General features: G+C 36.3%; 1 protein-coding gene across 7 annotated transcripts in view; it reads left to right on the plus strand.

The window, feature by feature from the left end:
• Positions 1–12932, plus strand: part of NUP98 (nucleoporin 98 and 96 precursor) — a 103665-nt gene that overhangs the window by 55619 nt on the left and 35114 nt on the right. For all 7 annotated transcript variants that reach the window (XM_067750153.1, XM_067750154.1, XM_067750155.1 and 4 more), the window contains 4 exons: positions 6903–7019; positions 8241–8539; positions 10590–10703; positions 11422–11560. In XM_067750153.1, the coding sequence (XP_067606254.1) occupies positions 6903–7019; positions 8241–8539; positions 10590–10703; positions 11422–11560 (669 nt within the window). The remainder of the gene's footprint in view (positions 1–6902; positions 7020–8240; positions 8540–10589; positions 10704–11421; positions 11561–12932) is intronic.

The raw sequence follows: 12932 nt of genomic DNA on the forward strand, positions 1-12932 counted from the left end.
GCCATACATATACACATATCCCCTCCCTTTTGGACTTCCTTCCCATTCATGTCAGCACAGTGCATTAAGTAGAGTTCCCTGTGCTATACAGTATGTTCTCATTAGTTGGCATAATGTTTTAGAGGTTCATTAAGTTGTAGCATGTATCAGAACTTCATTTCTTTTTTTTTTTTTTTTTTTGGTGGTATGTGGGCCTGTCACTGTTGTGGCCTCTCCCGTTGTAGAGCACAGGCTCCAGACACGCAGGCTCAGTGGCCATGGCTCATGGTCCTAGCCACTCCGCGGCATGTGGGATCTTCCCAGACTGGGGCATGAACCCGTGTCCCCTGCATCGGCAGGCGGACTCTCAACCACTGCGCCACCAGGGAAGCCCAGAACTTCATTTCTTTTTAAGGCTGAATAATATTCCACTGTATGGTTAACCCACATTTTGTTTATCCATTCCATCTATTGATGGACTTTTGGGTTGTTTCCACCTTTCAGCTGTGTGAATACTGCTGCTATAAATGTTGGTGTACAAGTATCAGAGTCCCAGTTTCAATTCCTTTGAGTATATATCCAGGACTTGAATAGTTTGGTCATACATTGATTCTATACTTAACCTTTTAAAGAACTGGCAAACTGTTCGGGCTACCTGAAAAACAATTCAGAGTAATGATAGTAAAGATGATCCAAAACCTTGGAAATAGAATGGAGAAAATACAAGAAACGTTTAACAAGGACCTAGATGACCTGAAGAGCAAACAAACAATGATGAACAACACAATAAAAGAAATTAAAAATTCTCTAGAAGGAATCAATAGCAGAATAAATGAGGCAGAAGAACGGATAAATGACCTGGAAGATAAAGTAGTGGAAATAACTACCTCAGAGCAAAATAAAGAAAAACAAATGAGAAGAATTGAGGACAGTCTCAGAGACCTCCGGGACAACATTAAACACACCAACGTTCAAATTATAGGGGTCCCAGAAGAGGAAGAGAAAAAGAAAGGGACTGAGAAAATATTTGAAGAGATTATATTTGAAAACTTCCCTAATATGGGAAAGGAAATAGTTAATCAAGTCCAGGAAGCACAGAGTCCCATACAGGATAAATCCAAGGAGAAAGATGCTTAGACACATATTCATCAAACTATCAAAAATTAAATACAAAGAAAACATACTAAAAGCAGCAAGGGAAAAACAACAAATAACATATAAGGGAATCCGTGTCAGGTTAACATAGTAATCAAATTGGCAAAAATTAAAGACAAAGAAAACTTATTGAAAGCAGCAAGGGAAAAACGACAAATAACATACAAGGGAACTCCCATAAGGTTAACAGCTGATTTGTCAGCAGAAACTCTACAAGCCAGAAGGGAGTGGCATGATATACTTAAAGTGATGAAAGGGAAAAACCTACAACCAAGAATACCCAGCAAGGATCTCATTCAGACTTGACGGAGAAATTAAAACCTTTACAGACAAGCAAAAGCTAAGAGAATTCAGCACCACCAAATCAACTTTACAACAAATGCTAAAGGAACTTCTCTAGGCAGGAAACAGAAGAGAAGGAAAAGACCTACAATAACAAACCCAAAACAATTAAGAAAATGGTAATAGGAACATACATGTCGATAACTACCTTAAATGTAAATAGATTAAATACTCCAACCAAAAGGCATAGATTGGCTGAATGGATACAAAGACAAGCCGTGTATATATGCTGTCTACAAGAGACCCACTTCAGACCTAGGGACCCATACAGACTGAAAGTGAGGGGATGGAAAAAGATATTCCATACAAATGGAAATCAAAAGAAAGCTGGAGTAGCAATTCTCATGTCAGACAACATAGTCTTTAAAATAAACACTATTACAAGAGACAAAGAAGGACACTACATAATGATCAAGGGATCGATCCAAGAAGAAGATATAACATTTGTAAATATTTATGCACCCAACATAGAAGCACCTCAATACATAAGGCAAATGCTTACAGCCATAAAAGGGGAAATCAACAGTAACACAATCATAGTAGGGGACTAACACCCCACTTTCACCAATGGACAGATCATACAAAATGAAAATAAATAAGGAAGCACAAGCTTTAAATGATACATTAAACAAGATGGACTTAATTGATATAGGACATTCCATCCAAAAATAACAGAATATACTTTCTTCTCAAGTGCTCATGGAACATTCTCCAGGATAGATCATATCTTGGGTCACAAATCAAGCCTTGGTAAATTTAAGAAAATTGAAATTGTATCAAGTATCTTTTCCAACCACAACACTATGAGACTACATATCAATTACAGAAAGAAATCTGTAAAAAGAAATACAAACACATGGAGGCTAAACAGTACACTACTAAATAACCAAGAGATCACTGAAGAAATCAAAGAGGAAATCAAAAAATACCTAGAAACAAATGACAATGAAGAAAACACAACGACCCAAAACCTATGGGATGCAGCAAAAGCAGTTCTTAAGACGGAAGTTTATAGCAATACATTCCTGCCTCAAGAAACAAGAAACATCTCAAATAAACAATCCTGCCTCAAGAAACATCTCAAATAAACAACAGAACGTTATACCTAAAGCAATTAGAGAAAGAAGGACAAAAAAAACCCCAAAGTTAGCTGAAGGAAAGAAATCATAAATATCAGATCAGAAATAAATGAAAAAGAAATGAAGGAAATGATAGCAAAGATTAGCAAAACTAAAAGCTGGTTCTTTGAGAAGATAAACAAAATTGATAAACCATTAGCCAGACTCATCAAGAAAAAAAGGGAGAAGACTCAAATCAGTAGAATTAGAAATGAAAAAGGAGAAATAACAACTAACTGCAGAAATACAAAGGATCATGAGAGATTACTACAAGCAATTATATGCCAATAAAATGGACAACCTGGCAGAAATGGACAAATTCTTAGAAAAGCACAACCTTCCGAGTCTGAACCAGGAAGAGAGAGAAAATTTAAACAGACCAATGACAAGCACTGAAATTGAGACTGTGATTAAAAATCTTCCAACAAACAAAAGCCCAGGACCAGATGGCTTCACAGACGAATTCCAGCAAACATTTAGAGAAGAGCTAACACCTGTCCTTCTCAAACTCTTCAGATGGTGAAAGATGATGTAAAATCTGAAAGAGAAATTAAGGAAACATTCCCATTTACCACTGCCACAAAAAGAATAAAATACCTAGGAATAAACCTACCTAAGGAGACAAAAGACTTGTATGTATGCAGAAAACTAGAAGACACTGATAAAAGAAATTAAAGATGTTACAAACATGTGGAGAGATATACCATGTTCTTGGATTGGAAGAATCAACATTGTGAAAATGACTATGCTACCCAAAGCATCTACAGATTCAATGCAATCCCTATCAAACTACCAATGGCATTTTTCACAGAACTAGAACAAAAAATTTCACAATTTGTATGGAAACACAAAAGACCCCGAAGAGCCAAAGCAGTCTTGAGAAAGAAAAATGGAGCTGGAGGAATCAGGCTCCTGGACTTCAGACTATACTACAAAGCTACAGTCATCAAGACAGTATGATACTGGCACAAAAACAGACATATAGATCAATGGAACAGGATAGAAAGCCCAGAGATAAACCCACCCACATATAGTCACCTTGTTTTTGATAAAGGAGGCACGAATATACAGTGGAGAAGAGACAGCGTCTTCAATAAGTGGTGCTGGGAAAACTGGACAGCTACATGTAAAAGAATGAAATTAGAACACTCCCTAACACCATACACAAAAATAAACTCAAAATGGATTAAAGACCTAAATGTAAGGCCAGGCACTATAAAACTCTTAGAGGAAAACATAGGAAGAACACTCCTTGACATAAATCACAGCAAGATCCTTTTTGGCCCACCTTCTAGAGAAATGGAAATAAAAACAAAAACAGATGGGATCTAATGAAACTTAAAAGCTCTTGCACAGCAAAGGAAGCCATAAACAAGACGAAAAGACAACCCTCAGAATGGGAGAAAATATTTGCAAACAAAGCAACTGACAAAGGATTAATGTCTAAAATTTACAAGCAGCTCATGCAGCTCAATATCCAGAAAACAAACAACCCAATCCAGAAATAGGCAGAAGACCTAAATAGACATTTTTCCAAAGAAGATATACAGATTGGCAACAAACACATGAAAGGATGGTCAGCATCACGAATCATTAGAGAAATGCAAATCAAAACTACAATGAGGTGTCACCTCACACCAGTCAGAATGGCCATCATCAAAAAAATCTACAAAAAACACTGGAGAGGGTGTGGAGAAAAGGGAACCTTCTTACACTGTTGGTAGGAATGTAAATTGATACAGCCACTATGGAGAACAGTATGGAGGTTCCTTAAAAAACTAAAAATAGAACTACCATATGACCCGGCAATCCTACTACTGGGCATATACCCTGAGAAAACCATAATTCAAAAAGAGTCATGTACCACAGTGTTCATTGCAGCTCTGTTTACAATAGCCAGGACATGGAAGCAACCTAAGTGTCCATTGACAGATGAATGGATAAAGAAGATGTGTCACATATATACAATGGACTATTACTCAGCCATAAAAAGAAACGAAATTGAGTTATTTGTAGTGAGGTGGATGCACCTAGAGTCTGTCATACAGAGTGAAGTAAGTCAGAAAGAGAAAAACAAATACCGTATACTAACACATAAATATGGAATCTAAAAAAAAGAAAAAATTGGTTCTGAAGAACCTAGGCGCAGGACAAGAATAAAGACGCAGACATAGAGAATGGACTTGAGGACACGGGGAGGGGAAGGGTAAGCTGGGATGAAGTGAGAGAGTGGCATGGACATATATACACTACCATATGTAATATCGGTAGCTAGTGGGAAACAGCCGCATAGCACAGGGAGATCAGCTCCATGCTTTGTGACCACCTAGAGTGGTGGGATAGGGAGGGTGGGAGGGAGTCGCAAGAGGGAGGAGGTGTGGGGATATATGTATATGTATGGCTGATTCACTTTGTTATAAAGCAGAAACTAACACCATTGTAGAGCAATTATACTCCACTAAAGATGTTAAAAAATAAAGGAAAAAAGAAAGAAAGAACTGCCAAACTGTTTTCCATAGCCGCTGCACCATTTTACATTCCCACCAGCAGTGCACAATGTTTTAATTTTCTCCATATCCTTGTCAGCTCTTGTTATTTTCTGGTATGTCTGTCTGTTTATAATAGCCATTGTAGTGGGGGTGAAGTGGTACCTCATGCTTGTAATTTGCATTCCCTTTATGATGTTGTGTGTCTTATGTGCTTATTAGCCATTTATCTTCTTTGAAGAAAACTGGCAGTAACTGGAATTCAAGGATGATGATATTGACCTTCAGAGTTTTTTTTTTCTTTTTTTTATGACAGTGCTTATGAGATGAGTCATAGCTGAACTTAGGACCATGTGCTTTTTACTTTTAGTTCTTTCTTAACTCCAGGGGTAGAGACTTTTCAGGTCCCAACACAAAACAAGTGGCATTTACTAGTGACCCACCCCCTTGGTGGCTCTAGACTCATCTCTGCCTCCCTGGTCCCACAAGACTTGTCAAGTTCACCATCAGCCTCTCAGCCTTCCCTTTGGATCCGAAAAGTCTCCAGGAGAAAAGCAACCCAAAATATCGGACAGCTCCCCGTACCACTGTCCCCCCAGGTTGCTGGTACAGTCATTTTTTACTATCTTGTTGGCTCTTAATGCCTAGAAAGAGCTCTGAGTTTTCTGGTAATCCTTCCTAGGAGAATTAGTCTGCATTACCTAGTCTACCATTAATAGGAGAGCAACTTTTATTTTTCATGGAAATAATAATTTTTTATTGTCAAGTGCCTATTTCATTGGCTTACTTAATACTTATTTAATAACATCATGACTATAGGGAGTATAAATAGCATACATAGGTAAGGAACAAACACTAGATGTTTGTTACTATATAACCCAGTTGTTGAGACTAGAATAAATTAGAGAGTGGCCTAACTACTTAATGGTTGGTTTTGGGCGGCGGTCGGGGCGGGGGGTGGGGAGGCGGGTTGGTTGGTGGGTTTTTTTTTGTTTTGCTTTGTTTTTGTTTTTTTGGCTGTACCGCACACCATATAGGATCTTAGTTCCCCAACCAGGGATCAAACCACGCAGTGGAAACGTGCAGTCCTAACCACTGGACCTCCAGGGAATTCCCAGTGGTTGGTTTTTCTAAAAGAGGGAATGGAGTGCATTAGGTAATCCAGTGACTTTTTAAGTGGAGGTTGATTAAGATCTCTTGTATTGTTTTTCTACTTAAAGCTGGTATGCTGTAGAGGTTGTTGCCTTAAATAAACCTATTGTACACAAACGAACTTTTTAGGTATTCATGGTCATTTCCATCATTGGATATCAGGGGATTTTACTCCTCTTTCTTGTCTTTTTTTTTAAAGAAACCTTTCTCATTTAATCAACAAACATCTATCCTATTTTCCTTCAAGGCAGCGTGCCAGGTTCTATGCAGGAGCAGTCATAAATCCTGACTGCCAAAAAAGAAAAAGTATTTAACGAGAGAAAAGACATGTCGAGAAGTAATTGAAATATATGACAGTGTGATGAGTAAACTAGTGTCTGAACAAAATGCTCAGGGAGTTCAGAAAGGGAAGAGTATTTTCTGGGGGATTTCCTACTTGATTTTGATGTGCTTAGCTTATTCTTCCAAACACCTGAGTGTAATATATTTGAGACCTTGTGTTCTGGTTATGTATTTATGGGATAAGTTGGTGAATTGAACTTGTTAGGTCAATTTTAGATATATATGAATTGAATAAGAGTGTTCCTTTCCACTTAAGGTTTTAAGATGGTCTTTGATGTAATTATGTGTGCCTGAGTTCTTTCTTTTTTTTCTTTTGGTCTCTTTATAGGAAGAGCATTAAGAAGTTGGTTTTGAAAAACCTTAACAATAGCAATCTCTTCTCTCCTGTTAATCGTGATTCAGAAGATCTAGCTTCACCATCTGATTATCCAGAAAATGGAGAGAGGTAAACTGAATTCTCATTTGGGTTACTTCTGGTAGAGGGCCTTGTGCTCATTTAGAAAAGATTCTGAGCTTAGAATTTATTCATTCTATGAAATTGTATGAAGTTAGAAGTATTGGGTTGGCCAAAAAGTTCGTTCGGATTTTTCCATAACATCTTACGGAAAAGTCCAAATGAACTTTTTGGCCAACCCAATATTACAGCATATCAGCATCCAGAAGTTATGTTGTGTTGTTACTTCTTGAGTACTTTAGACCATAAAATTATTTTTCTGATTCATTTCTGCAAAACTATTTTCGTATCCATGTATGTCATTTTGGATGGGGTTGTTAAAGTGATACACAGTCACTGTAACCAAACCAAAAAAATAAAAAAGTATAGAAATATATAAAGGAGGAAGTACAAGTATATACACTAATTCTTAAGAGTTCAGTATATATTCTTACAGTTTAAAAATTTATTTATAAATATATTCTTATATATTGTAGAGTTTATGCATGAAATAATATTCTGTAACCTGCTTATTTCCATTTACTGTAAACACCTTTCCGTATCAATATGAATAACCTGCCTCCTCTTTTTAAATGAGTCTGTAACCATTATTGTAAATGTAAGGTAATTCAATCAGTTCTCTATTAGAGGACATTTAGATTATTTTGGTATTCCTATATTCAAAATAATGCTTCAGTGAAAAATCCTTGTATATATGTCTTTGCACTTCTGTTTTTTTTCTCTTTGGATAAAATTTTAGTTTGAGTTTTCATAAATGAATCACTAATACCTTATTGATTATAATATTAAAAATTTTAAATTTTCAGTTTTTTATTTTGAAATTCACCACTGATTATTTGACCCCACATAGTAGACACCCCCTTCCCCCTTTAAACTAAATGTTGTGACGCTCAGGTTCATTCATTCATGAAAATAGGTCAGTTAAAGCTGTGGAATCTACAGCCAGATTTCCTGGGTTACAATCCCAACTCTAGCACTTAACAGCTTTGTGACCTTGGCAAGTTATTTTTCTGTGTCCGAGTTTTCTGTAAAATACAGAGAATGATAGCCTATTTTACAGGTTTACCGTAAGTATTAAGTGAATTTTTAATACATGGAATTACCTAGAACGGTGCCAGAAGCTAGTAAAAGCCTAGTAATGTTTGATTGTTACCATTTTACTACTGTTCCTACTCAAGGGACTAAGATAGTATTTATTTTCTCCCTTTTCAGATTCAGTTTTCTGAGCAAACCAGTCGATGAAAACCATCAGCAGGATGGAGATGATGATTCTCTTGTGTCACGTTTTTATACTAACCCTATTGCCAAACCCATTCCTCAAACCCCAGAGAGTGCTGGAAATAAACATAACAGCAGCAACAGTGTGGATGATACCATTGTTGCGTTAAACATGCATGCTGCCTTGCGAAATGGGCTGGAAGGAAGCAGTGAAGAGACCTCTTTTCATGAGGAGTCACTTCAGGATGACCGAGAAGAAATAGAAAATAATACTTACCATATGCATCCAGCAGGTCAGATTCAGATTGGCACTTAAGTAATCTCCTACCAGTCATATGAGACCTCCTGTTTGTCACTGATTTTCAACATAATAGAAGTCAGCTATCTGAACTTCTAAATGTTTTTTATTGCATTTTATGGAAGTTAACACTTAAACACTTCTCACTGATGCTTTGGTTGATTTGGAATTCACTTTTTTTTTTGTACCTTTGGAGTAGTTAAAATTCATTTTATTAATTATCCTGGTATAGTTTAAATATCCCAAATTTTGTAGCCAGAGAGACTATCCTCATAATTTTTCCTAGCTTTATAAACTCACATATTGTTTATTGGTTTTTTAATTAAAATTATAGCAGTATTATCATATGAGATTTTTGAGATTTGAGTAGACCATAATGCCTGACTAGAATAGGCATTCAAATGTTAGTGGTTGCTATGGTTATTATCACCTCAGTTCTGTGCTTTTCTTTTTTGTCCCCAACAATGAACTGATTAGTTTTTCCACACTAATCCATGAAACAGTATAAACTACAAGATTGAAGTATCTTGATGGGATGCTTAAAGTTTGCTTTTTCTCTCTGTTGACTTAACATCTCATTTGGGTTTTGACAAATGTCATTACATTCCCCCTTCCCCCCTTTTAATTGAGGTACAATTTACATATAGTGAAGTACACAGATCTTAAGTGTTCATTTCAATGAATTTTGACATATATATACTCAATCAAGAGATAGAACATTTCTTTCACTCTGGAAAGTTCTTTTCTGTCCCCATCTCAAGAAGTCAACCACAGTCTCGTTTCTGTCACATAGATTAGTTTTGCCTAGTCTTTTTTTTTTTTAAATTTATTTTACAGTTTGTCTTGATGTGTCTGTAAACTTGTTCTATATCTAATTATCTTATTGCCTTCATATATATCTTTGGCCACTTGGCGCCCTAAGGAAACAACTTTATACTTCCACATTAAGAATCCTATGTTATCTACATTTGTGTTTAGACATCTACATGAGTTCATTATAATACTACATCTTAAATATCCAGTCTAGATTTTTTTTTTATTGTTTCGAGTTTTCTCACTGACATTTTTTGCCGCCTCCCAATTTAAAATTCCATTCTCAAGGACACTTTAACAACCCTCTAAAACTCGCCCATAGAGAAGCAAGTTAAACATGTGAGTGGGCATTGCTGGAGGCTGGAATTTGATCTTATATTGGCCTTAAACTCTTTCCTCTCAGAGAGCAAGTTAGCCTGATCTCTTCCTGTAAATGGAACAAGGAGTGACTAGAACAAGCATACCCATGCTATATTTTCTTTGATTTCTTCAGAAATCTGCCTAGTTAGCACTTTTTAAAATAACATCAGTGTAGTCCTTTAAGTTTCCATTTGTCTATGGGACTTTCTCATGTAGGATTTTTCATCTTGATTTTAGCTCTCAATTTGAGGATGTAAATTTGAAAGATACAAGAGGTTTATAGAAGGCAATAACATGTAAAACTAAAAGCATTGGTTTTGGAGTTTTAGCTCCACCTCTAATCCACTGAATTACCACATAAGCCAAAAACCTGGGTTTGGGCGTCTTCCATGTGTAAAATAAAAGAAAACAATAAGTCTTTCCCAGAATGTATTCTATGGAATGCCTTTCATAGTGCACGTATGTTAATAGGTGTCATATGAAAAGGAAGTTCTGTGGTTAAATAAGTCTTGGAAACACTGGATTAAGTAAATAGATTTCATTGTTTTGTGAGTTTTCAGAACCTGTAATATACTATCTTGTGCATGTTCTCCAGACTTACTTAACCATGAGGTTTTTTTAAAAAAACACTTGGTTTCTCTTAGGAATAGTGTCTCTTAGAAAAGCAGATTGAAAAAAAAAAAGAAAACTAGCTTGGAAAAATGCTTTATTCCTATATATTTTCTCTTTTTATAATAATTTACTGATCAGGTAATTTTTTAAATTCCATTCTGTAGAAAATTTTTAAAAAGGAAAAAGTGAAATAAATACTACCGAAAATTCCTCTACCTGAGGTCAGTCACAACTAGTATTTTCTGTTTCTTTTGTCATAGGTATCGTTCTCACTAAGGTTGGCTACTATACTATTCCATCCATGGATGACCTAGCTAAAATTACCAATGAAAAAGGAGAGTGCATTGTCTCTGACTTCACTATTGGTCGTAAAGGTGAGTGTGAATTTGAGAGTTAGTAGTGTATAAGCCAGAGATCTTCACTTTATTTTTGTAATTAAGTAAAGGAAGCTCTTGATAGCTAAATTTGTTTTTTACCTACATTTGGACCCACCTTGGCCTGAATAGACACTTTGATTGACAAGTAACAAAAAAAGACTAGAACTTTGTAATAGTCTTCACAAAGACTGTTTGTAAGTATTTGGCTCATTGCAATTTTCTACAATTAAAATACTGTAAACAGCAAGAAATAGTGAGAAAATTAATAGTTGACAAGAGATGGGTAATACTTAGGTTCAACTTCATATTATTAAGTTATTACAGATAAATTTTCTTGGGGAAAAATCTCATCTTGCTGTATTGTATTAAAAGAAGGACTCAAGTATTTTAATTCATACTGCAGGCTAGGTGTTAAGGGTTGTTTATGTAGCAGCCGGAGAGATTTAAATTTGGGGAGAGATTTAAAAAGGCTATTTTGAGGATAACGTTAAGTGCTGTAAAAACGCACATGTTAAATCAGATAAATGTATTTGATGTCACCTTCTAATACATATTATAGATGAAATAACCCATTCAAGGAATTGCTGGGTGATTTAGAATATTGATTAATGTTTAAAGCTGCTTGCTCCTTCTCATTATATAATCACTAGAAGTATGAAATGGGTATTTGCCCTCTATACAGGATGAGTTTTTAACTGTTTGTTCTGATTTATAGGTTATGGTTCAATCTATTTTGAAGGAGATGTGAATTTGACAAATCTAAATTTAGATGACATTGTGCATATCCGAAGGAAAGAAGTGATTGTTTACTTAGATGATAACCAAAAACCACCTGTGGGTGAAGGGCTAAATAGGTATGAATTTATTTACATATTTAAAAAATAATCAGTTAAATCACAGTTTTTTTCTGTTAACACAAATGTATTCATATTATATACATTTTTTTGCAACTTATTCCTTTGACTTACTATAGTGTATGATTATTGTTTCTCTACTTTCATTTAAAAGTGTAAGTGATAAAGAAATGATATAGTATGACTTCTTTGGCTTCTTTTCCCTAATATCATCAGGTCCAATTGGTTAGTTTCCAAAAACTTTTGGGAAACGCCTTTTTTTTTTCTTTTGGCCACACTGCGTACCATGTGGCATCTTAGTTCCCCAACCAGGGGTTGAACCCTTGCCCTCTGCAGTGGAAGCACAGATTCTTAACCACTGGACTGCCAGGGAAGTCCTGGAAAATGCTTTTTAATAGTATTTTTTTCTTGTTTCTGCTGTGACTGTGCTTAACTCTTTCTCTATATGTTAGTGTGAGATACTAGCTTCTAATATGGTCCAGGTGAAAGGGCCATAATTAAAGTCATTTATGTTCACAACCCACTGAGATTGAATCATGAAGAAATAGAAGCTCTAGGGCTTCCCTGGTGGCGCAGTGGTTAAGAATCTGCCTGCCAGTGCAGGGGACGCGGGTTCGAGCCCTGGTCTGGGAAGATCCCACGTGCTAAGCAACTAAGCCTGTGCACCCCAACTACTGAACCTGCGCTCTAGAGCCCATGAGCCACAACTACCGAGCCTGAGTGTCACAACTACCAAAGCCCACATGCCTGGAGCACGTGCTCCACAACAGGAGAAGCCACCTTAATGAGAGGCCCACGCACCACAACGAGGAGTGGCCCCCGCTCGCCACACTAGAGAAAGCCTGCACGCAGCAACGAAGACCCAACACAGCCAAATAAATAAATAAATAAATAAATTTATAAATGATAATAAAAACAAAGAAATAGAAGCTCTGAACAGCCCTGTAACTAATAAGGAAATTGAATTAGTAATCAATACCCCCTTCCCTGGTGCCCGCTTCACCCAAGTGCTGGACCAGATGGCTTCACTGGTGAATTATACTAAACATTTAAAGAAGAATTTACACCATTCTCCTCAAACTCTTCCCAAAAATTGAGGAGGGAACACTTTTCTAATTCTTTGAGGCAAGCGTTACCCTGATTCCAAAGCTAAACAAAGATGCTACAAGAAAAGACTACAGACCAGTATCTTTAATAAATATTGATGTAAATATCCTCAACAAAATACTAGCAGACAGAATTCAGTACTGCATCGATTGGATTACACACCATGACCAAATGGGATTTATTTCTGGAATGCACAGATGGCTTAACATACAAAAATTGATGAATGTAATGCATCACATTTACGAAGGAAGAAAACCACATGATC

This window comes from Pseudorca crassidens, chromosome 9 (genome assembly GCF_039906515.1).
Source record: "Pseudorca crassidens isolate mPseCra1 chromosome 9, mPseCra1.hap1, whole genome shotgun sequence".
NCBI classification, from domain to species: domain Eukaryota; kingdom Metazoa; phylum Chordata; class Mammalia; order Artiodactyla; family Delphinidae; genus Pseudorca; species Pseudorca crassidens.